Source organism: Paramormyrops kingsleyae, chromosome 13 (assembly GCF_048594095.1).
Source record: "Paramormyrops kingsleyae isolate MSU_618 chromosome 13, PKINGS_0.4, whole genome shotgun sequence".
Classification (NCBI taxonomy): Eukaryota; Metazoa; Chordata; class Actinopteri; order Osteoglossiformes; family Mormyridae; genus Paramormyrops; species Paramormyrops kingsleyae.
In genome coordinates, this window is record NC_132809.1 from 29,635,136 (window position 1) to 29,660,390 (window position 25,255).

The 25,255-nt window shown below is 44.5% G+C and overlaps 1 protein-coding gene and 2 long non-coding RNA genes across 4 annotated transcripts; 1 reads left to right on the forward strand and 2 right to left on the reverse strand.

Annotated features, from left to right (window-relative positions):
- Positions 1-1,201: 1,201 nt before the first annotated feature.
- On the reverse strand, positions 1,202-10,076 carry wfdc1 (WAP four-disulfide core domain 1). Of its 2 annotated transcripts, none has more exons than XM_023827043.2 (7): positions 9,629-10,076; positions 4,845-5,040; positions 3,504-3,587; positions 2,681-2,821; positions 2,533-2,583; positions 2,375-2,447; positions 1,202-2,001 (listed from the first exon to the last, which is right to left on the reverse strand). In XM_023827043.2, the coding sequence occupies exons 1-6, from the start codon at positions 9,725-9,727 to the stop codon at positions 2,389-2,391; spliced, it is 630 nt and encodes a 209-aa protein (XP_023682811.1). In that variant the 5' UTR covers positions 9,728-10,076; the 3' UTR covers positions 1,202-2,001; positions 2,375-2,388. The 2 variants fall into 2 exon arrangements, with proteins under 2 accessions (XP_023682811.1, XP_023682810.1); XM_023827042.2 differs by having other exon boundaries at positions 3,498-3,587.
- Positions 9,372-24,956, forward strand: LOC140578232 (uncharacterized). The gene is made up of 2 exons (XR_011982328.1): positions 9,372-9,571; positions 24,723-24,956. It is a non-coding gene; the product is annotated as an uncharacterized lncRNA (long non-coding RNA).
- Positions 17,305-24,808, reverse strand: LOC111851798 (uncharacterized). The gene is made up of 3 exons (XR_002840107.2): positions 24,677-24,808; positions 18,831-18,974; positions 17,305-18,118 (listed from the first exon to the last, which is right to left on the reverse strand). It is a non-coding gene; the product is annotated as an uncharacterized lncRNA (long non-coding RNA).
- Positions 24,957-25,255: the final 299 nt, after the last annotated feature.

The window sequence follows — 25,255 nt, forward strand, 5'->3', positions numbered from 1 at the left end:
AGTCAAGGGCTCCCTGTATTAGCAGGGGTCAGAGGGGCTTCTTTGTAATCTGCAATGCTACGATAATTTTTTGGTCCTGGAAGAGATGTCAGGCACCTTTCCCTTCATTCTCCTGACTGCGTCAGAGAGGTGGAGTTACAGGACCTCGCTTAATAACGGGACGAGCTTAAAACGCCGCTAGACACGCAATGCTCATATCGGTTATGTGTGACTGCTATGCCTCAACACTAGGGGGCAGTCAGAACCCGAATAATGTAACATTCCGGTAGATAAATATAATTTCATAAATCACAAACTCACACAACAATGAGCCTTCTCCGTAATGCTGCATGTAATTCTACTTAATTACCATTCAGTAAGTAGTTATTTAAATAAGAATAGGCCCTGCAACACTGTCTAATTTGTTGTTTTGATTATAATTCTGAGGGCGTAAGGCGAATAGTGTTGCTTTATCTCCATGGTTAAGAGGCTTATTAAAGCTGAGTGGATTTACACTGTGCCCCTATTTGTTGGCAAAGCAGCGCCGATACATAAATTTACCAGTACATTTTTACTCAAGTGCAGATATAATTGATTGTTTTCACCTCCCAGGTTCGCTACTATCGCATTATAAAGTGGCATGCAAATATGCATCATAACCTTTCTTCATTAAACAGTACAACAAAAGTAAATTTGATGCTGAATGCACAAACAAAGAAGCGAATTGCTTTCAGTTTGTACAAATGAATTCGGTGCCGGGTAATTGATGCTGAGGAATGCGTTCAGCCGCGTGACCTGCCTTATGCGGCTGCGCTGAAGGGCCGCGAGGTGTGAGCGCGTGCGCTGTCCGCTTAGGAACCAGCCAGTCTAAACCCTAGGGTGGCAGACGGGGGTCTCTGGGGAGGGGGCTGGAGTTAAAAAATTCGATCCTTATTTATTTCTGCAGTTATAATAATAACAATATTATTATCACTATTATTAAGATATAATAATATAGTATATGTATAATATACATTATTATTGTTGCTAATAACAATAATAATAATTAGTATTGCCTTGAACTTTGGGTCCCTCTGTTTTGCTGGACCTGGGTAGCATGGATATGAGGTAAGTTTACTTATTGTCTTATTTTTTTTCTTGAGTTATTAAAAGCTGATCTCAGTGTAATTTCACGAAGGAATGAAGCATGACACTTGGATGTTCAAGGAAAACAAGACTCCGATGATGCTATATGTCACTTTACTTGGAATACACTGGGAAGTGTTACGGCACCGTCAGCCTGTGTTATGCTGTTGAGGATGGCAGTGTGTACAGGTAGGCTGCAATCTGAGGGAAACTCCAAGCTTTTTCACTTTTATGCTGCTGTTTCTGTTTCTGTACCTCATCTTGGGGCTCTCAACTCCCCAAGCTGGACTGGTTTAACCCTGATGGCTTTGTGGTGCCTGAGGCAGAATTTTCCTGACAACAGTACCCTGTCGCGCTCAGAAAGAACAGCCGAAATGCCCAAATGGACGATGCACTGGTTATGGTTAGCATTAGCATCCCCACAGTGGCCCCTGCCTGTCAGTGTTTTGTATATGGAAGCAGAATCTGTTCTTTACAGAACACAGTCTTTCCTGTGTGCAACTCGACCCCCCCCCCCTTTCTGGTACCCTTCAGCTGCCCAGTGTTTCATTTTGCATTCCCAACCACAAGTGTGACACAGGTGATGCAGGTGGCTCTTTGGCGCCCTCTAGGTGAGTGTGTTTTAAATGCAGTGTGTCCCTAAAACTTTAATGGGCAGCAGAGTGCAGCTCCTGTTTTGTATTATGAGCCCTAATTTACAGCCTCCTGACCTGCTTCTTTGGGTATTTACTTGTAAACACTCACATATTGTATGTGTGACAGACACTTTTACTAAAACTGCTGGCCTCCATCCCAGTTGTTTATTTGCTTTTGAAAGGGTTTGGGAAGAGGTGAAAATTGTTCATGGATATTGGTTGCTTGCATCTTGGATCTGTTAGGTTTGGTCCAGGCTGTTATCTATAATAGGAGAGAAAGACAGGGCAAATTAAAGCATTTGAACTGTATGTCATCTTTCCGGTTGTACTAGCTGTCACTTTTTAGCTTTAAATCATGATTAATTTGCCTTTTTCAGTGGTGTATTTGGTGATCGGGACTTTAGAATATTCTAGAAGGTTTGACTGCATCATGAGAACTTGTAAATATGTTTAAAACGATAATTACAGTATATTATTTGTAAAACTGCTCTTGCATGCATTTTAATTCATTATTTGGAAATTTAAAACTCACTTCTGTTTTCGGTGCTCTTTTAAATTATGCGTTCAGCAGAATGGTCATGTGACCGTTCTTGGTTTGGACACATGATTGCTCGCCGTGACCAGCGCCTTCTCACCTGTCCAGCCCCGTCTAGCCCAGATGATTGTGCTGATGTTTCTCAAAGCTTGCCGCGTTATTGGATCTGCTCCCTGCAGAGATCACAACGCTGACTAAAGACATCATCAAAACACCACAGATGGAGATGCTAGCTGCGTGCGGTCCGTGCTGCCTTACCCGTGTAATCCTTGTAGTCTCTGAAGTGCTTGGGTCTCGGGCTGCGGCCATCTGCATGGGATACAGGGACATGATTGGTCGGTCGAATGAGTGGAGGCTGATTGGTTGGTGACGTGGTCGGCAGGGTTAATGTGAGAGGCTGGCTGACCGGAACTGCCGCGCTGCTTGATGCACTGGCCGCGGTTGGGGATGCCGGCTGCCGGTACTCCCGGGTGGATGATGTGGCACTCGTAGCCCGTGGGGCACTGCAAGGGCTCGTCGCCATCTTCTGTGGTGCTGCATGCTTCCGCTGGGTGTCACACACACACACACACACACACACACACAGCCATGCAGCCATCATTAGCCCAAATGAGTGTGAACGTATGACATTTGCACTGTAATGTTACTTTGCACTGCCTGCTCTCTATATGCAGTCTTTCACCTACTGTTTACTAGTATTATTGCACTGAATCATTAATCATTGTTGTGTAGTGTTTTTTTTATCCAGTATTTATTTTTCAGTGTTTATTGTTCAGCTGTTCATCGTTTTCACTGTCTGAAGCTCTGCAGAATCACAATTTCACTTTATGTGTGTGAAATGAGAATATAAGAGACTTGACACAAGCTGGGGCCGGAATGGTTCCTGTTTCCCCATTAAAGGCAATGGTCCGGTCTGTAAGAAGCACCTTATACCTAATAAGGCTTCTGTTTCTATCAGGATTCCTCTCTGTCTCAAACTGAACATATGTTTATTATTATTATTATTATTATTATTATTATTATTATTATTATTATCATCATCAGAGTTGGGTATTCAGGTCCATAGAGTGAAAGTACAGACCGGGATTTTGTTTCAACCAACCAGTTGAATACTCTGCGACTGTGACTCTTTATGCTCAACTGGTTGGTTGAAAGTGCTCTGATTATTATTATTATTATTATTATTTAAGGAGTTGCCCTGTTTTGGTGATATCATGTCGTACCCTCACCCTGGAGCACTTCCTCCGGTCCGTCCAGCAGCCAGCCGTTGCCCCCTAGCCACCGGGGTTTGGGCTGAACCAGCCAGTCCAGCACTAAGCAGAACACACAGGCAGATTGATACAGAAAGTGTGACCTTTGGCACATGCGACTGCAAGGTCAAGATTCTGTGCAAGTGCTGTGCTGTGGTGGTAATATTATGCCTATTTCTATACATGTGCAGTGTAACTACAGTTCTGAAAAAAAAGAGACCACTGTATATTTTTAAGAATCTCCATTGTTAAATCTTGGTTAAATCCTGGTTCTGCTGGCAGAAGTCTACACTGAGCAGCAGGTGGCTTTCAGGCTCATAGTTTCTAAGACAGCAGGACACAAGACCAAAATGAAGGTCACTGTCCTAGCAGTGCAGGTGTGAAGTGCACTGCTAGGACAGTTTGTGTCAGGCTCCTAGAAGCAGAATTTAAGTCCCATAAAGCAGGGAAGAAGCACTTTATTAATGAGAAACACAGAAGAACCAGGCTGGAGTTAAAAAATGAAAGAAAAAAAATGTTTCACACAGGTGCAGAAGCAAAAACCGAAAAATGAGTGAAACTAAAAATGTTGCTGTGGTCTCTTCATTTTTTCCAGAGCTGTTTTTCCTGCGTTTGTTTCTTAAGCTCAGAAGCCCCAAAGCCTTGTCTTCCTCCTTAGCCAGCCAGCCAGCTTCCTCTCCTTGTCATCGCTGGCACGTTCTTCCCTCTGTCCACATTGGGGGGGGGGGGGGGGGGGCTGTAAGGTTAATTGAGTGCACAGCGTTCTCCTCCCAGTTTGTTATGCCGTTGATGCCTGGAGAGTGACCGTGACGAGTGGCCGGTGGCTTCCAGCACACTCACATGGAGAGGCCGTGCAAATGACCCTTCCTAATAAGTATGGAAGCTCACCATAATTAGTTTAACTGTCATACCCTCAGGCCGCAAGGCTCCTCAGCCGCCGATCAGGCTATTAGTGTGGATCATTTGCATGATTTGCACATTGCAGTTTTTTCTTCTTTATTCTATTTTATTCTTTTTTTTAATTTTGCTTATTTATCCTTTAAATTATTACTTTACTACAGGGAGTTCTCAGGGAAACCCCTTTCATTGCCTGCATGAGTGCTGTATGCTGTACTGGTGTACATTAGATAAATAAGCTTTGATTGACTGAAGATGGGTAATAAATGCTGTTATATGTGCTGTGATTAAGAACTGTTTTATAGGTGAGGAGCATTTTGGGTGGTTGATTCCCATGGTAATGAGCAGGTTTGTTTAATTTTTCAGGGCCTGTTTCTGGCGTTCTCAGGGTGACCCTGACTGATGTGGTCATGTGACACTCACCCGGCGGGGGCTGCACGGACTCCAGGCAGGCGTAGATGCAGCCATTGTAGCAGCAGCGCTTGTGCCTCTCACACTCAGAGTCAGAGCGGCAGCTGGGAACCTCGCAGGCACGTTCCGGCAGCTTCTGTGGGGGTGGTGGGCACCGGTCGCTCTTCTGGTGCTGGGTCAGTGGGGATTGGTTCAGGTACTCGTAGTCCTGATGGGCAGGGGGCGAAATATGCAGGGCAGCAGATTACAGTACAGGCAGAGGAGCCCAGAGCAGCAGATTACAGTACAGGCAGAGGAGCCCAGAGCAGCAGATTATAGTGCAGGCAGAAGAGCACAGAGTACCAGGGTACAGTGCAGGCAGAGGACCACAAAGCAGCAGATTACAGTACAGGCAGAGGACCACAAAGCAGCAGATTACAGTGCAGGCAGAGGAGCACAGAGCAGTCGATTACAGTGCAGGCAGAGGAGCACAGAGCAGCAGATTACAGTACAGGCAGAGGAGCACAGAGCAGCAATTACAGTGCAGGCAGAGGAGCACAGAGCAGTCGATTACAGTGCAGGCAGAAGAGCACAGAGCAGCAGATTACAGTACAGGCAGAGGAGCACAGAGCAGCAATTACAGTGCAGGCAGAGGAGCACAGAGCAGTCTATTACAGTGCAGGCAGAGGAGCACAGAGCAACAGATTACAGTGCAGGCAGAGGAGCACAGAGCAGCAGATTACAGTAATGGAAGAGGAGAGCAGAGCAGTGATTACAGTGCAGGCAGAGGAGCACAGAGCAGTCGATTACAGTGCAGGCAGAGAAGAACAGAGCAGCAGATTACAGTGCAGGCAGAGGAGCACAGAGCAGCAGATTACAGTAATGGCAGAGGAGAGCAGAATAGCAGGTAGGACCTAGTTTACAGTATAGAGTATTTACATGGCAAAGAGCATTGAATTACAGTCTTGAAATCACAACACAACACAAGGCAGCCAGATTAATGAGATTAATCACAGATTTCACCATGTTCTAGGTAACACTACACCTTATGTTAGTTTGTTTACTAGAGAAGACATTTAGGGCCAAAGTCTGAGGTTAGTTTCAGAAACCGCCACACCAATAGAATAAGAAATTCACTTGCAGTTAGTTGAAATGCTGTTGTGCAGCTTTTTGTTAAAAAATGGGTCCTGGTTTGCTGGGCTGTTTCTCTCCTGCCCCATTACCTGGGCTTTCTTTTCATTGCTACATCCGACCAGCAGAGGGCAGTATGCCACCTTTACTATGTCCTGCAGCATTGCAGATGGAATTTTCTGGCTGTGTGAGGAGGATCTCTAAGAGAGGCTAATTTCCAAATGTTCTGTAGTCACTTAACTATTTTCCTGCGCCCTTGTTAAACATTGCTTTTCCTGTAATAACCTTTTCCAGGGTATGAAATTGTGACCTTATCAGATTTGCATGGTGTGCATAATTGTACGTAACTTAACTCTCCCCTGGTGGTTCTCCTTCCACTAGAGTGGGACTAAGGTGAAAGGTCAGAGGTCAAAGGTGTCGTCTCGATACAGGAGGTGATGGCTTAGGGATTGTCTTGTATCAGATGCCTCAACTCTTTGATGCTACATGGTGCATTGAGGCTGTATATGGGGACCCATTAGGGCAGGGCTGTTCAAATCACGGTCCTCAAGGGCTGAACACTGCTGATTTCCCAGCCTTCCTTTACCTGTGAGCCGGGTGTGAATCCTCTGGCCAATCAGAATCAATAATCAAAAACTGCCTGGGAGAACTGAAAACAAGGCCTGGATTTGGAATCCAGGGCCAGATTTGAAGAGTCCTGCATTAGAGGGTCGGGATTCAATTTCTGCTGATGGGGTTCTGGGGGGGGGTGTGGGGGGGATACATTGCCTTCCAAACCAAATGTTTGGCTGTATGCTTTGTCGGATCTCTGTGTCTGTGATTTGTGTGTCTGTCTGTCCGTGTGTCTGTGGTTGTGCGTGTGTGCATGCATGTGTTTTTCTGTGTTTGTTTGTTTGAGTATGTATATATTATGTTGTGGGGGCTACTGTACTGTAAATGTCCTATACACCGTGATTAAAGACCTGTTATTTTGATCAGTCTGGTCTCCACAAGGAGAAACTCAATTTTATTAAAATCACAAAAACTAAAATTGTCAAAAGTCTTGTATTTATTTTTTTGGTTACTTACAGTTAGGGTTAAAGTAGAGTCATAGCTGCAGTTAGGTTATGCCCCTAGAAATGGGGGGGCGGTCCCCACAAAGATATGTGTGTATGTGTGTGTGGGCGCCTGCTTATGACTGTTACATTCTCAGCAGATTTTCTATTATCTATGTACCAAGTGTGACTTTTTTGGCTTCTCAAAACCTAGTTATTAATCATAATAATGTTATGCCACATGAACGTGTGAATATTGTGACCCACATACGTCTACAAATGCCGCTGAGCGTCTCTAAGCCGTGGATTTCTCCGGCGCTCTTTCCGCAGCCCGGAGGATCGTATTTTAAAAGTCGTAAGTTTCGAACGTGAAGCCGGGTGGCCTTTTCGTTGGATAATTACAATTTATTTATTTCGCAGGTGTTTTTCTCCAAAGTGACCCACGTTTTTGAGAAAACGGGGTCCGACATTCCCTGGAGATATTGGGGGCCAGGGGCTTTGCCCACTGCCAGTACTGAGACTTGACCCTTCCTATCACAGGCGGGGGCCACCCACCGCCCCTCCCCATAAAAGGCTCTCCTGTCACGTTGTACTAGAAATGTGTCTCCCATCCATGAGTTCCTGTGAGTCTCAGTAAGTAAGTTATATGTCCGGTTCCTAATTGCTCTGTTCTGGCTGTTTAGCTAGTTTTTGCTCCTGCTGGATTTGTTGGTTTATGTGTATGATCTGCAGAGCAGAAATTAGGGTGGAAGCCAATTGCCTTTATGGAAGGCGGAGGCTGTCCATGCCGAGAGGTTCCCTGCCATCCATTGCCCTTCCATCCGTTGCCCTGTCTGTCTTTCTGCTGTGATCCCACCCCTCTCCTGCCCTGTCGGTGGTATTGCTGAGGGTGAAACGATTCTCCTGACCTGAATGCATCACTCTTGCCTCCTACTTTCAAAAACCATTTAGGGTTTCCTTCTAATCTGTGGCCTGCCATTGTGTGAATCAGACTCAGAGATTAGTGGTCACCTGTACAGGAGTAAACAGGAAGGAACTGCAAGTTCTTGTCATATAACTCATAGACAGGACACCTTGTTCAAATCGAATCCCGACCACATCTACAGTAGAACCACGATGCAGCTCATGAGAGTTGTACTTGCACAAAAATGTTCTAAGGGCAGAATGAAAAATGATTGGTTCAGAGAGGTGGCAGACCAACCAATCAGATGTCTTGGTCCCATCCTCTCTAGCTTCTTGGACCCACCTCTTCTATAATCTGATTGGTTATCTCTCTGTACCAATCATTTTTTGTTCTGCCCTCAGAACATTTTTGTGTAAAACTCCCAGGACCTGAGCTGCACCAGGTTAAGTAAAAGCACTGAAGCATCTGATCTAGGACGGCACTTTTACTAAAACTTAAGAAACTTTTGCCATGAATTTAACTGCATTTTAGCATACAAATAAGCTGTAAATATGGTCCTAAACTGACACACTAGGTGTTATATTGCACAGCCTAATTACGTTCTTGAGTTGTTGTGGCAACATTAGGTTTGTTTACTGTTTGTCCTCTTGAAATTGCTTGCAGCTACCAGCTTTACTACTAATTATGAATAAATTCTTTATATCTCTGAATCTATCTTGCTATTTTAAATTCTTTATTGACTCTTGAAATCACTTTAATAGGGAAATATATACACTTATGGGTTAAAAATCATCCAGTTCTTGGTTAGAGGCTCATACAGAGTAATGATGATGGTGGGTAGAGCCCAGCACTGCCAGTTAGTGACACATCCAGCTTAGGCACTGGGGAATCTGTTTAGATGCCAGATAGCTGCAGTGATTCAAACTCTGGTGCTGGACACAGACCTGGGACTCTGAGAAGCCGCTGGAATAGCAGCACTTTTCCTCACATGCAGCCGTCTGCTGTAGCCTCACTGTACCCTCCCTCAAACAGCTGGACGTTGCTCGACCTCATTTTGAACTAGTCGCAGATGTCCTCCGCTTTCAGTGTCTGGACCAGGTGGTCTGCAGTGTGCAGTATACAGTGTACAGCTGTTCGTGCACTTCAGTGAAGTCAAACTATGAGCCATATTTTTTTTTAACGCAAAATACACAACTAGCTTGTAAGAGTGTGAGAGTTCTGGGCATGGGAACAACTTTGGGGGGGGGGGAGGGGGGGGTAACGTCGGCACGGGATGCCCAGCATGTTCCAATTACCCAGGCTTTGAAGGCTGGAATGTCCACACAGCTGCCAGCTCCATACCGTGATGGGTCCTTGTAAACTTTGATCAACCGGACCATCGCTGAGCAGAGCTAACGAACTTCCAAGCGTGACCGGCAGTTCTGATGTGCCCCCCCCCCCCAAAAAAAATGCACACACACACCCTGCTTATCTACGCCTCTCATCCCAACCTTCATTCAATCATTCAGTTCAATCGAATTTATGCCTATATAGCACAGAGTCACCCCAGTGTGCTTTACATGGGTGTCTTGAAGTACATTACTACATCATTTATACAGATAAATACATCAAGCGGGGAAAAAGGCAAGACAGAAAGAAAGAGTAAAAGAACATCTGAAAGAAGGATAGCCGGGTGACCTCTTTAGTGTGAGGTGAGTTTCTGTTCTGCGCTTGGCGTTGACTCAGCGCTCATGGCCGCCGTCGCTCACCTTTGGGTGGTCTCCCCTCCTGTGGATCAGCCGGGCATTTCCAGACCCGGGTGCCAGAATCAGAACCAGCAGCAGGGTCAGTGTAGCGCAGCCCTGCATGGTGTGCTGTCCTCCTTCCGTGCTCCTTGAGTCGGTCCTCCTAAGCTCTGTTCCACCTTTAACCGCTGTCCTTATCACTGTTCTCTTTCTGTCAGTCAGCCACAGTCCTGGTTCTGAGTACTGTTCTGGGGTTCTTCGTTTTCAGGCACTTAAAGAACTATTATTTCAGTATTATTACTCTTAGGGGATTGGAAAAAAAACTTCAGGGAAGGTAGCGGAGAAAATGGAGGAAGACGAACAGCAGATTGCACATCAGGTAGTCTGTGTGAGGAGGGAACTCCTGTAGTTAGCACGTAGACCACATGTCCGTCACTGCTGGAGAGTGAGGAGCAGAACTGGGGGCTGAGGGAGGGAGGTGTTGGGGAGGGGGGGGGGTTCTCAGATCTGGAGACTCGTAGCTCCTCCTCCCAGGACTCACATCTGGTGCTTCGTGTTTAAACTGTCAGAGAGAGAAAGAGAAGGACTGCGGGGACAACTGGGTTGTGGGAGGGAAATGAAGTGACCATGTGGTGCATTTGTGTTTGTCTACATTAGAGTGAGAGGGAGTGTGTGTGTGTGTATCTACATTAGAGTGAGAGGGAGTGTGTGTGTGTGTATCTACATTAGAGTGAGAGGGAGTGTGTGTGTGTATCTACATTAGAGTGAGAGGGAGTGTGTGTGTGTATTAAGTTTATTTTGACGTTGTGGAGACCATTTTTCAGGTCAAAAATCCGTGAATGCAATCAAAAAGTAAAAATGGCAAAAGTCTTATATTTTGTTTGGTTACTTGCAGTTAAGGACAGTGCTGGGTGGGGGTCGTCATGTTGAGATTAGAGCTTTATCCATAGAAATGAATGGAGAGTCCCCACAAAGATACAGGTATAATTACAAACCTATAATAAATAATAATAATTATAACCAAGTTGCCATAACCAAGCTGCCTGTTGCCACTGTGCTGTAGATCTTAAGCAGCAAATCTAGCTTCTCCTCAGGCTTTGGATCTCCTTTGAAGCTTTGAGATCCTTAACCCTCTTTCCACTGAGTGCAGCAGCTGTCGGGGCTGCTCTTCTGCTAGGCTGACTTAGCTGTTCCCATGTGGGCTGGATCCCCCCCCCCACCACCACCACCTGCCCCCTTTGCTTACAAAGCCCTACTCTTGTGCTTCCTGGGTCCTTGTAAATCCATCAGAGGAGGTCCTTTACTAGTGCTGGTTGTAGACTTTTCCTGATCCACTGAGATCATCTAGGTGCATTTTTTGTATAATATATATGCATTATAATTCCTTTTTTCTTTTCCATTAGATTGTGTTGCTAACTAATTTATTGTGTGTCATTTACTATCAGTATAACTAATAAAATAGCCATTGCTCAGCAAATTAAGTCAGGGAATTCTTGTGCTTTGATTAAAATTCCAAACTGAGAGACTACAATTTAAAAATTCTATAGCACAGTTGCTGCACACTTCCAAGGATATGGGTTCAGTTCCCACATCTGCCGTGTGTGTGTGTGTTTCCTCCTGCAGTACAAAAGCACGCAGTCGGGTAAGTTTGGTGCTGTGTCTGCGCCCCGTGACGGATCCAGAGGGTGTTTGGAGTAATGAATGGTTATGAAATAAGGAAGCATAGAGACAGTACATAAAGGCTGAGATGATGTTCTACCTATTGCCAGCGTTGTTCCGTTTGATCGCTAAATTGAATCAAGCCATTACATCTTGATTGCTTAACTGTATTGGAAAGAGAGACATTAATAGAAACTAATGAGGCGACGTGGGGTGGGGGGTGGGGGGGTAATTGCTCCTGGGTAAATTGTGCCTCCCTTTTGTCCAAGCCAGCTCAGTACAAAAGGGGGTGGTATCATATACCTGTAATGACTATGGACAGAGCCATTACCTCGCATGACCTTAAATCACTGCACCGTTTGTTTTCTTGGCTACGTCCCCCACAGACGAGTCGCTGTTGTCCTCTAATTACAGTGTACAAGCCCGAGATCCCAAGCAGCCGTTTGCAGTGGCACTGGGCCGCCTTGCACAGCTTGCGAGAATTAGGGCCTGTAACCATACATTAAGGGAGGCCATTCAGATAGCCGTTTTTACCCGCAGTGAAACTCACCTGACAGCGTGTTGGGGAGTATGGGGGTGCTCTTGCCTGGGGGGGAAAGTTAGGACATTTTTCAGGGGCCCTAATGTTGTCGCATAACTGGATTGATCTGGGTAGGGGGCCCAATATGATATGCTTTTATGGACCCCCCCGGCTCTCTGCGTAGACCAGGTTTGACAGCTGCCTGCTGAAGCAGAAGGGATCTCCACTGCATTGTTGTGAGCTGGAGAGACCCTTATTTTGCATGTTTTCCCAATATTGTGTTTATAAAGGCAGGGGGCGTCTAAATGAATGACAGGCCACAGCATAGCAGGAGGGTAGGGCAGAGTGCATGAGGGTGTCCCAGTGGGCAACTGAATTGAGTATCTGTGACTGTGACTCTTTATGCTCAACTGGTTGGTTGAAACAAAATCCTGGTCTGGACTTTAACTGTCTGGACCTGAATTACCCAACTCTGGATGTCATCGGGTTCACAACGTTCTGTTTTATTGGTAGAGCCCTAAATGGAATCTTAAAAATATGAGTCAGTGATTTTTTTTGGGTGTTGATAAAAGCCATTTCTTATACTAAGGCGTTTCGAGCCACCAATGGTGCAGTTTCAACTGTTTTTATGGTGTAATTGAAATTATTGACTAAGAGAGAAAGGTGAATGATGATGTAACAGGAAATTGTGAAAATATAAGAAAGAAAAATGAACAAGAAAAACAGAAAAGTATGACTGCTGTTAGATGGGTAGAGTATGGAAGAAGTATGAAGCATTTGTAAGAGGAGGCGAAGGGCAGGCAGAGTTGGTCTGGCAGCCACTGTGAGACTTGGCACAGACTACGTGTTGTTTTCTGAAACTTTTGAATCTGAACCACTGAAGCTGGAAAACGTTCCATCTGGATTTTCTCACTCGACTCTCTCGTTTGTCTTTAGACTGAGTATTACCAGGACGCCCCATTCTCTTCATTCGGTTCATTTTATAGAATGCCGTTCCTATGGTTACCTCAGAGTGGTTTACATATAGATATATATCTAGACGTACAACATGCTGTGTGAGCAAAAAAATGCCAGAAGTCAGGGATGGAGAGGAACAAAGACTGCCTTAGGCAGGACTATTGGGGGGGGGGAATCTCTGGGGGTCCAATCTGAACCGGCTGTCCACTCCACCAGCACATGCCAACTGCACAAGCTCAATTAGATACTCAGATATCAGCAGATAAGTTCGGTGATATTCAGCTGGTCTGGTTCTGATCCAACATGATGTTCTGGTTATACTCAGCAAAGGTCTATACATGAGAGAGACAGACTTGCTCTGGAAGATATACCCAGTTCAAGAAGTCTGGCATTAGAATTAAGAAATTAGAAAAGATTCGCACAATAACTTTGTGTTGGCGTGTAAGATGTTTGTTTTGTTTTCTACAGCAGATGCTATGATTGCAGTAACTGCCATCTTTAACTTTAAGGATGGCATGTTTGGCTCTGTGGCTGAGGATTAGGTACCCATGATTTGAATGTTGTTGGTTTCAATCCCCTGTCAGGAAGTGTGACGTTACTGTTGAGCCCTCATGATATGAGGCTCAGTAGATTCTTTCCCCCAGCGCCTGTAGAGCAGTGCTTCCCAATGTGGTCCTTGGGGACCTCCAGACGGTCCATGTTTTTGCTCCCTGCTAGACAGTTCACATTTTTGCTCCCTCCCAGCTTCCTACTGTAGCTCTCAGCAAAAAGGTGGACTGTCTGGAGATTCCCAAGGAACAGATTGAGAAAATGTGTCGAGTCTCTATATCACTGTCTTCTTCTGCCAAAGAGGAGGAGACCCTGGGTCTCTGCTGAGGTGGCAGTTGCGTCTGTGAGCTGTTTCAATAGTGAGATGAAAGGTGAGGTGAAATGGGCTTTGATCTCATTGTGGGGATAAATTAGAAATCTTCAGGCTAAGGAATTCGGGGTAATAATTCAAGGTGGTCACTGTGGAATGATCCAACTGGGCCGGCATTCTGAAAATGGGAGCAGGTCTAACTTGCTGATTTGCTAAACCCTGACATATAATCAATTACATATGTGCCACCTGTTGAGCAGAATGATAGATGTTTTATTGATCTGTTTTTCTTTCCTATAATCTTTAAACCCCCCCTATTTTCCATTTCTGTATTTCTTGTTCTGGCACCTTGACTTTCTACCCTAAGATCTTAAGATCCTTCACCTGTCACTCGGCCGATTCCCCTGATTGTGCTTCACTCCCCACATCTAGTCCTCCAGCCTCTTTCTCACAGGTTCTCTCAAGTGAATCTTTGCTCTTATCCTCCTTCAGTCCCTCCTCAATCCCTCATGAAGTCAAGAGACTTTAATCTCAGGTAGATGCACTGAATTCCACAGCGTGACCCCTGAGTCAAGGTCAAACAGAAAACATTTAACCATTCTGTTACCACAGCAACCGTTAGGTCAACGTTAAGACCCACCCCCCTTAAAGCTTGATGTGATTGGAAGCAAGGAGCAATGGAGATATTGACCTATGGTCAATCGACTCATTAAGTTTAAATTCCTCAAAGAAATCTGTCTAACTGCATTAACTTCCAGAAACTGATCTGGTTTACATGCCCCAGCTAATTTGGGCAAAAATCTCCATCTGATCTTTCTGCACAGGAAACTTTAGGTACTTGAAGTTTGCTCCCGTAAGTCTTTGTGGATGAAAGTACATGTAATTTCCTGTCCACTGGATTTAAGCGTTTATGTCCAAAGAGAATTCATGGGAATCCATGCCAAGAGTACAGGAAGAGAAGCAGCTCATAAATCTAACTAGAAGCTCAAAAAACTGAAAACAACTCCTTCATAATTCAGACTGGAGAGGAGTGGGATTTGTTAAATATCCCAGATCAACTCTTGTGGGATTCTTACTACTGGGTCTGGAACATTTTACACTATGGTAGGGGGGATAATGGTGGAATCCTGGAAAAAAAAAACATAGGTGTTTTACCTTTGTTGTTACATATGCTGCTCTGCATATTTAAGAACATAAACATGTATGTACACCAACATCAGGGATTAAACAGCAAGGTAGCCTAACTTTTAGGAAGCTAAAAAGGGTTTGACAGGCAGAGCTCGAAAGAGCACAGAGGGTGTTTTTTTAGAGGCAACAGCCCTTTTATAACAGGATGGGTGCCCTGGTTCCGTGAGACGGAAATGTGGGGGCAATTAGTGCTGCTTCATCTTGGAAATTTCTCCTAATCAGATAGTAGGTGGGCTCTTCCCATGGAGAGCTGAGATCTCTGTTCCCATACAGTAGATGAGCTCTGTGCAGGCGCGAGGACACCATTAAAGCCTGTTTATACATACGACAGACAGCTATGTGTGTATGTGTCATGACGGAGCGATTTGCACTGCTGCCTGTTTATGTGTTATATATACATGGGAACGTACGTGTTTGCAGTATACGTTCAAGTTTGTTGGGAAAGTCCATTAACAGTGAATTCACTGTGAAATGTCTCAATCCTGTACAATCAACACGTACATCAACAGGAAGAGGGCTGAGAGATAAAAAGGCACAAAAAAACTCCCTAAACAGTTCCTGGCATAAACCAGTAAAACATTTATCGGGCGGATGGGGGTGCATTAATCGCTCTTCTCGGGACTGGAGTCCCCAGTGTGACTTTGTTTACATCACAGTTTACATTAACAGTTTGCTGTAATTCACAGTCTGTCGCATTGTCTTGGAAGTCGATCTGCCTGGAGACGTGCGTTTGTGTTGTTTCACTCCTGGGATGTTTGTAGTGGCTCTTCCCTTGAATGAAAGGTCTTTATCTTGGGTCTTTGTATCAGATATAAATATTGGATTATAGAGAGCATCCTAATGTTACTTCACACTCTCCATAATCAAATATATAGAAAAGCTTTTATTTCAAAGTTATTTGATGTATGGAAACAGTCTTAACAAAGACCTATTTGGTAGAATTATTGTTAATTTATGAAACCAAAAAAAAGATTTCTTCAACAAAATAACGGCTTTCCAAGCATTATTTCCAATTCCTTAAGGGTCAACTGAGGACAAATTTAAGTCCATCCGCTATAACAATTTTACAGTATTATGAAGTAATTCTTTAGAATGTTGACTGACGGGTGCTTCTAGGAGCTATTGTCATTTCAGCATGAAACTGACAGTACACAGTAGGTTTTTTTAAATTTGTCTGGATGCCAAGTATTTGGACCGCAGAGAGAAGCCTTTTACACGATGGCGGTTCATGCTCTGAAAATGAGCCACACCTTCCGATCTCCGGACCCCGTACTTTGTGCCAGCGGTCAAAATTATTGTGATTTTTTTTCTTTAAAAAGTACTTTCAAAAGCAAATAGGCACTGTCTCTGAAGTCTGATATGTGTTATTTTACTTGTCCTGTCAAGTAATACAGGAAATATGAGAGGCTGTCCACTTCCTTTCTCATCTTTCTCTTTCCTCTGGTTCCTTTTAAGGCCCAACATAAAGGATTCGCTGTAAGTGTAGCATTCTTCTATGTTGCGTTGACCAGCTGCCAGCCAGGAATTCTTTCTCCATTGCGGTCAGTTATGTGCTGTAGTTACTAGTCATGATTTTCCTGCATGTTCCTGTATGTGAGCAGGTTTTGCTGCCTTGGCCTATGATAAAAGACTAAAATGCCAAATGCCAAACAAACACATCTAATACTGCCAATGCATTTTCTTGGGTATGAACTTTCCTGCTGTTCAGTTCTGTTGGAGTGAGGGTTCTACCTTTGTTACTCTTCCATTAACTCATTTTAAATACTTTTGATCACTTCCTGGCTTCACTGCTTCCTGGAAACACTCTGCTTTCATATGCATATCAGACCTCACCTTTTCTAGTCAAGGCAAATAAACGCAAATCCTTAAAATACAGAAATACAGGCAGTATTTCTGCCTGTACAAATCCTGACAGTTTTCCAAACACTCCCAGGGACTCTTTCAGCAGTGAATCTTGACTGACTATTAGTCTTCCTGAGGTCTGATGCTCTGCTCTGTGATGCATCGTTCAGGACAGCAGCCAGGAGCTGCTAGGCTCTGAAACGTGCGGTGTGCGGAATCGTAGCGCTCGGTTAAGCAGCGACAGGTGTGCCCTCTTTGTCAGGCTTTGATGTGGACCCAAGTCTTCTGCTCAACAGGAAATGGGTGGAGATGTTGAGGGACATGACTGCCTCCAGGAATCCCATCCTATAAGTGCTCATTTTGTGAATTTAGATATTCCTGGTAACATGTACTCCGCTTCATCATTAGACCATGGCTTTAAATGATTCACATTCACTGTATAGCATATTAATACATATTTATTCTGAGTCTTATTCACATGCGCAGCACATTTTGTGGTGTGGTGGTATTCCTTTACTGGGGACTATGGTCACATTACAGCGAAACAGCGGATTTCAGATGAACTACAAAGTGCGGTTTAACAAACCACAGTGGGACAAAAAACAAGCTCAGCAAAAGACTAAACCAATTTTATAGTGTAGCAACACAGTTCACGATGGCCCAGTGGAGGTGATGTGGTCACTTTATGTGTTCTTTCTGATGTGTGTAAATAGATGGGTTAAATTTCACTTGTGGTTTCCCTCTTGGGAGCTACAGTTCTGTGTTTTCCTGGACAGAGATGGCTAAAGGTTTTACAGTTACATTTTTCTTTGGGAAGGAACTCAATGTTTGACAAAGAGGCAGTGGGCTGCCATTGGCCGGGGTTCTCTGGGCCGGGTCGGCTTTTGGCAGACTCCGTTTGTGGTCTCTGTCATGTCAGTAAGCCCAGAATTACCACCCGTTACACGTCTCCAGCTGGTGTGTCTCTCTGGGTGACTGCGTCTGGCACAGCTCTTCTTAGGAAACCCATTTTAGTTTATGTGAGTATTTATTTAAAAAAAAAAAAATTCACTGCACTGCTGTTTCAAGTTTTATTGCCATACGTGTTCAGAGGAACATGGTGCAATTCTTATATCATAGTAGCAGGATAGGAGTTTGGTGCATCAGGGGATAGGAGAGAGGCAGTAGTGTAGGACAATCATACCTGCTTTGGCACCTGAACCTTTTTGCAAACTGAACCTCTCACATGGTAGGGGAGAATTCTACTGCTGAACCATCAATGCTATAGTCATGGTTTTTAATAAGATCTTATAAGAAGTTATTTCTTGAATTTAAACCACTTTTGATGTCATTCAAACAGACATTTAAAAGCATCAGACAACAATTCAGAAAACACAATACTCTATATTACATTAGATTTTCATTTGTTGACATCGCATACACACAGAGTTGAAGATCATTTTCTTGGGCTTGAATATTCAGATGTTTGTGCCACCAGGACTGAGCTGAGCTGAAATATGAGAACTAATTTATGCAGGATGGGGCTCAAACAAAATCAATTTTCACATGCTGGGGGGCAAACACTTCAGTCACCATGCTTTACATAAGGGGAGTTTTCTCCAGCATCGATGCATACATTTCACTTTGGCACCATAATGAGTATGTGTATACAGCTGCTGAAAATTTAAGAGACCACTCTATATTTTTAAACAAATCTGCATTTTTAAATTCAGGTTTAATTGTAGTTCTGCTAGCAGAGGCTACGGTGAATAGCAGGCTGCTTCCAGGCTCAAAATTTCTAAGAGAGCAGTACACAAGAACAAGGTGAAACAGGAGACACTGGGAACAGCCAGAACCCACCCAGGTAGATGGTGGAAGTGACTTTCTAATGCCAGACGTTGACCGTGAAGTTATCCAACAGTTTCTCATGAATTGAGGGATGACATCAAGTATATATATATAATTCACAGACGCACACTCATAAATTGAGAGATGAATGAAACAAAAAATTGTGCTGTGGTCTCTTAATTTTTTCCGTAGCTGTGTATGTATGTGCATATGTGTATTTGTACATAAATACTTATATATATAATATTTTGTGTTTAGGAATCTTATGTACGTGAATTATATATGACCTTCCAGCATGGGACAAATAATATGTCTGTTTGCTATTACTGTGAACTACTATGAAGCGCTTTGAGTTGGTTCGTCAGCTCACTCACCTAAGAGTAACCCAGCGGTGGGGTAGAGCTGGATAAGATTCTGGCAAACAGAACTGGCTGTCGTCCCCACCCCAACCACGACGACCCCGGGCAGCACCATGGCGCTGTGTTGGAACAGTGTGCTCAGCGCTGCCCCTACAGGAGCTGGGTGGGACAACAGATAGACACAGGAGAGAGGCCTGTGAGCCTGGAGCAAAGTAGTAGAGTTGGAGTAAGAAAGTAAGTGATTCTGTGAGTGACAACAGATTCTGTGAATGAAGAATTAGAATATTCATCCTCAAAGCGGGGGGGGGGGGGGGGGTGGTTGGCTTTTCACGTAACCCGTTGCTCTTCGTGAGACACATATGTACAGGTGAGAGCAAGCTGGGGGGGGGGGGGTGTCACAGTGTAGGGTCAGCCAGCGTGCGACTTCCCTGGCACAGCTGAGAGTTACGTGGCATCAGTCTTTCAGCACTAAGTTTTAAACTGGTACCCATCTGATCAGAGGCAGTATTCTTAATCCGCTAAGCCACACACCACAGCCACCAATTCAATCAGAGTCAAGGTTAGTGGGCAAAGACTTATTCTATATTTTTCTTTGCCTTTGCCTCTTACAGACAAGCAATGAAACCTGTCTAACTGCTACTTAATGGGTGGGTTCAGGCTGTGCTTTGAGAGAGAACAGGATCCTACCACAATGAGATGTATCTTTGCATTTAACCCATATGTGACATAGCAGGGGGCAGCTAATTCAGCACCCGGGGAGCAGTGCTTGGGGGCAGTACCTTGCTCAGGGTACCTCAGTGGTGCCTTGCTGGTCACAGATTCAAACCAGCAATCTTTCAATTACAACTGCATTTCCCTAACCATTAAGCCACCACTGCACACTCTACAGATGTAAACCTTAACGTTAATAGCGAATAGTGAGCACCATCTAGTGGGACACTGTTGTGATCTTGTTGTAATCTTTTACTTATCCCCGAATCCTGGTGCTAATCTCAGCACTGATCATTCAGCCAGTCACCGAAAGCTAGCATGAAGGAAATCAGACTAGTGAACCAAAACATAGTTTTGCAGGTAAATCCAATTAGTGCTGCTGTAGCAATGAAATTTAGGTAAATCTTACCTTAATTATGTTAAGTTACTAACAAGCGGGGATGGACATAGATACATCAAAATCTATTTTGACACGGAATACCCTAATTGTAAGTGTATAAAAAAAAACGATGACATACAGCAGCCATGGCATGTATAACAATCAAATACTGTATTTTTGTATTTCAAAAATATTTTTTGAAGGGAGCATGAAATAACTTTCAAACCTTCTGTCTATCAGCGTATTTGATCTATCACTTCACCAGTACACTGCCTCAGTTGAATATGTGGACAGTGTTTGAGAGCTGGAAGCAGCCTTCCTAGTAGAGTATCCTTCTGCCAGCAGAACCAGGATTAAACCAGGATTTAAAAATGCAGATTTGGTCTCACTTTATTCCAGAGCTGTATGTTAGGAGTGGTTCTTAAGTTATGAAGAGAAACAATTTTTCAGCTGAATTGAATTGACTTGCCTGCTATGTTATTTGCTTTGTCTGAGTAGTTATTTGTTTTGTCTGATTAGGCGCCATTTAGAAGCTGCATGCCTCATTTAGCCTTTTTAATCACGTAGATGTCTATGAATATCTATGAACTACAAAAATACAAGATGCTAATGTATTTTGATACTAAATATGAAGGCATTTTCATCAATTGATACATTGTTCTCAGTCTGAACTGATTTCTTGCTTAAAAAAAGGCATTTAAGCATCACGTGACACTGCTTTACATCTTAAGTCCAGGCTGTAGAAATTCAACCCACTTGTGTAATTTTGTGCATGTGACTGACCTTCCAATTCTGATGTTCAGGGTAGAAATATAGTCACTCTGACAGACTCAGGGCCCGTTGTCGCCACCTGTTGGTAAGTTTCTATAGAGGAATTCTGGAGGTTTGGTCCATTGGCCCACTGTGTACTCCCTGAGCTATCAATCGCTTCATGCAGCAGTGTCGGTGAGCTGCCTGATAACTGCCATTCTCTTCACCCTGTGCTGTATTTTCAGTGAATCATGTGCCTTGATAAATGCAGCCCCAGTACATTCCTGATGTCTAAACTGAATTATTCCTTTAGATGAATCCAATCGTTCCTTTATATTGACAGTTTGAGGAGCAGATGCTTGCAGTCAATGTAATCTACATTGTTTATTATGTAACTTTATTCACTCAGGCAGAGAAATCCGTTACCTGGAGCCTATCGGATACTTTGTTCCAAACTTGGACCTGAACCTCGAACCCTTTGCTTCAGCTCCTTAACCACTTTGTGAGTTATAAATATTAACTGTTTTTAGTCTCCGCTCTCTGTTAAAGGCACGCAGGTGGTCATTACCAGCGATATGGACAGTTGCCACGGCAATGGAGGTAATCCAAGATGTCTCTGTTGCTGTGATAGCAAAGGACAGCTTGATGTCTACATAGAAAACCTTGGAGGGTCCTGATAATTTCCAAATGTCAGCCCAAACATGAAAACTGCAGCGACCAGAACAGACCATCTGAACCCCCATTGGCCTTCCTTGGCTGTCCTCTTAATGGGTGAGTCCATTTGGAAACTCAAACCGTGGATAGTGTTGGTCGACTACCGTGGACAGCAGTCTCACAGCTAATGCCAGCTTTTGCTTTTTACATTCGTCAAATTATTCAAAATGCACGGAGATATTAACATGAACATTTCTTATCACAGAGAATAGGTGGCGATGTCACATTCAGTAAACATAACATTTACATTTTATTTATTTAGCAGGCACTTTTAGTCAAAGTGAGGTACAACCGAGAATGCAGGGTCAGACTGCCGTGGGAGTACTTTGGGGTTAAATGCCTTGCTGGGGGACCCAACGGAAAAATCACTCCGCCAACTCCGGGATTTGAACTGTCCAGACGAAGGACTTCAAAGACACCTGGAAGAAATCAATGCCCATATAAGGAAGAACATGCCTCACATCCCACAGCTGCATCAAGAGGACTCTGCCGCCACAGCCAGATTGGGAAAACTCAGGAATGATGCCTAACAAGATACTTCACCAGTAGCATGATGGAGGCCACTGGCACAAGCCTGTCCCCTGTTCTCGTCCCCAGGGGGACCCAAGGACAACCTCAGGTCCAAGAAGACACATACAGGCAGGGAGAAAAAACATAGACTGGCAGCTACATCCAGCTAAGCTGACCTTCATCATTGGAGCTTCATATCTATCCCAGGTTCCTCACTTCAACTAACAGACCCTCCTGATCCACATCTAACCCTAAAAGCAACCCCACCTCTAACCCTAATAGAGACCCTAACACTAATCCTAGCCCTCAGGCTAATCACAAACCTAACGTTATCCCTTGCTCTGACCCTTAAGGCAACCCTAACCAAAACTCTAGAAGTCTAAGATGGCATTAGGATTATGGTTAAAGCTAAGGTTACAATTATGGTTTGACTTAGGTTTATGGTTAAGGCTAAGGTTAGGCTTGATATTCAGGTTAGGTTTAGGGTTAGCTGGCCATCTTTCCAACTACAAGACATCTCCACCTGCCTGTGATGGTGAGGTCTCCCTTCCAGATGCACTGAATCACTTCTATGCATGGTTTGAAGCACAGAATGACACGGCAGTGAGGAAGACCACCCTGCGCCCCATCTCGGGGGATGTGCAGACATATTGGAGATGAGCCACATAAAATCACAGCTGCCCCCTTCACTGGACCCCCTGTAGTTTGCATATCGTCCCAACCACTCAACAGATGATGCCATCACCACTACTCTTCACTTGGCCCTCACCCACCTGGACAAAAAGGACACTGTTTATAGATTTCAGCATTCAACACAATCATTCTTCATCATCTCGTAGGAAAGCTAAGATTAATGGGCCTGAACAGCTCCCCCTGCAACTGGATCCTGAACTTCCTCACTGGGAGACCTCAGTCAGTCAGGATCGGGGGAAACATCCCCAGTACCACCACGCTGAGCACCGTGGCCCCCCCAGGGCTGTGTGCTCAGCCCTCTGCAGTTCATACTGTTGACCCATGACTGTGCAGCCATGCACAGCTCAAACCACATCACCAAGTTCACTGACGACACAATCGTGGTGGGTCTGATCAGTAGGAACGAAAAGGTGGCGTACAGAGAGGAAGTGCAATGGCTAACAGACTGGTGTGGAGCCAACAACCTGTCTCTGAATGTGGACAAGACAAAGAAGATGGTTGTTGACTTCAGGTGGGCAGGCCATGACCACTCTCCATTGAACATCAACAGATTCCCAGTTGTCCAGAACATCAAGTTCCTCTGTGTTCACATCATGGAGAACCTCATTTGGACCCTCAACACCAGCTCCATCCCCAAGAAAGCCCAGTTGCGTTTCTATTTCCTCCGGAGACTGAGGAGAGCACCTGCACCCCTCCCCCCCAATCCCCACTATATTCCACAGAGGGACTATAGGGAGTACCCCGTGTAGCCGCACCGCGGATCGGTATGGCACTATAGGGAGTACCCCGTGTAGCTGCATCATGGCTCGGTACGGGACTATAGGGAGTACCCCGTGTAGCTGCACCACGGCCCGGTACGGGACTATAGGGAGTACCCCGTGTAGCCGCACCGCGGCTCGGAACGGGACTATAGGGAGTACCCCGTGTAGCTGCACCACGGCCCGGTACGGGACTATAGGGAGTACCCCGTGTAGCCGCACCGCGGCTCGGAACGGGACTATAGGAAGTACCCCGTGTAGCCGCATCGCGGCTCGGTACGGGACTATAGGGAGTACTCTCCCCTCTGTGGCAGACATTCACACATCACGCTGCATCCACAAAGCCACCAGCATTGTGGACGACCCCACGCACTCCTCCTACATCCTCTTCTCCCTCCTTCCATCTGGCCAAAGGTTCTGTAGCATACGGGCCATCACTGCCAGGATGGGAAACAGTTTCTTCCCTCAGGCCGTCAGACTTCTGAATCAGAACTGAATCATAAACTGTACCCACATACACACAAACACACACACACATAAACACACACACTGCATTTTTTGCACACAGCAGTACCTGTCATAATATTGTATTCATTCAAACTAGTACTATTACTGCTCTTATCGACTGCACTGTATGTTGTCTTGTCCTGTAATGTTGTATTGCTGCCCTTGTGTTTATCTTGCACTCTCTCTCTCTTTGCTCTCCTTGCACTCTGTATAGTTCTGTCCTGCCTGCACTTGGGTAGAGTCTCGTGTGGTTTCTCTTTTCGTTCTGTGTTGTACCGTGGTGCTGAAGGAACAACCATTCATTTCACTGTGTTCTGTGTATATGGCTGAAATGACAATAAACCCGCTTGACTTTCAATATTTATTTGAATGTCAATGTTTATGCAAAACTGGGTATGCTGCATGACGTATAGAAATTCTACTGGACATGAGTTGAGCTGTACACATTTATTTAGGAAATAGTTGAAATATAACAAACTTTTTCCATATTGCTCCCCTAAAAATCTGGATGAGATGACGGGTTACGGAGAGACACTATATGAAGAAAATGTATACATCTGTCACAACAGCATTTTCACTGACAACATCATCCACATCTGAAAACTGATCTGTCAGATTTACAGGAAAAGAACAATCACAGACTCTTTTCAAGTCCCGGAAAAAGAAAAAGAAGAAAAAACGTAAATATTCATGCTAATCACCATCAGAATCAGCATGCACAGCTAGAATACTGTTACTCAGACCCTGCTAGACAGAAACACTGGTACACTTACTTAACTTAGCTGTGGGTCTGGTACCCCTGAATATGTAAGTGATGAAGTGTGAATGTTAATGCTTACTTTAAGGTGCCTGTCTTCCTTATTCCCTTTTCACACTCTTCTCCAGTGGCTACTCAGGATGACAGACAAGAAGATCCACATCTCCGTGTGCCAGTTGGCACTGTGAGAAGCCTGCAGGCTGGAGTAGCAGAGTCTGCAGGCTGGAGGAGCTCCGCTGAATGTGAAGGGAGACCCCAGGGCTGCAGTGAGTGATGAGGCCGCATGCAAACCGGTGGCTTATCGGTCTCCGTCCTCAGAAGGTCTTTATAGCTGGTTAGATGTGCAACAATGAGGCAACAAATGAGAGCAATGCTGAAGAATGTGGACAGAGGCGAGGCTGGTCTCCGGTGTCCTCAGGTCCCTTGATATTTTGTCATAACATCTGTTAGGATTATTTCTCTTCAGGAACATTTTGTTTGTTTTTTCACCAAGCCTAACAAGGTAGTACGAGACACGAAGTTTTATTAATCTATTCCATTTTCATTTTCAAACAAAAGCTTTAAAAAATGAATGCGTTAAATACTGTGCTCACAGAAAGTCTCGTGATGCTTGTTTTATTCTGTAAAAATGTTGCATTTTTGCTGGTTTCATAAAAGTCCA

Bases quoted from the DNA above. Each gene is read 5' to 3' on its own strand.
- wfdc1 (XM_023827042.2), bottom strand. From the start codon at position 9,727: ATGCAGGGCTGCGCTACACTGACCCTGCTGCTGGTTCTGATTCTGGCA. The intron at 2,584-2,680 runs GTCAGCCAGCCT...TATCCCATGCAG, and splicing joins CAAGCAGCGCGGCAGTTCCG to ATGGCCGCAGCCCGAGACCC. The intron at 2,448-2,532 runs GTAAGGCAGCAC...TGATCTCTGCAG, and splicing joins AGACTACAAGGATTACACGG to GGAGCAGATCCAATAACGCG.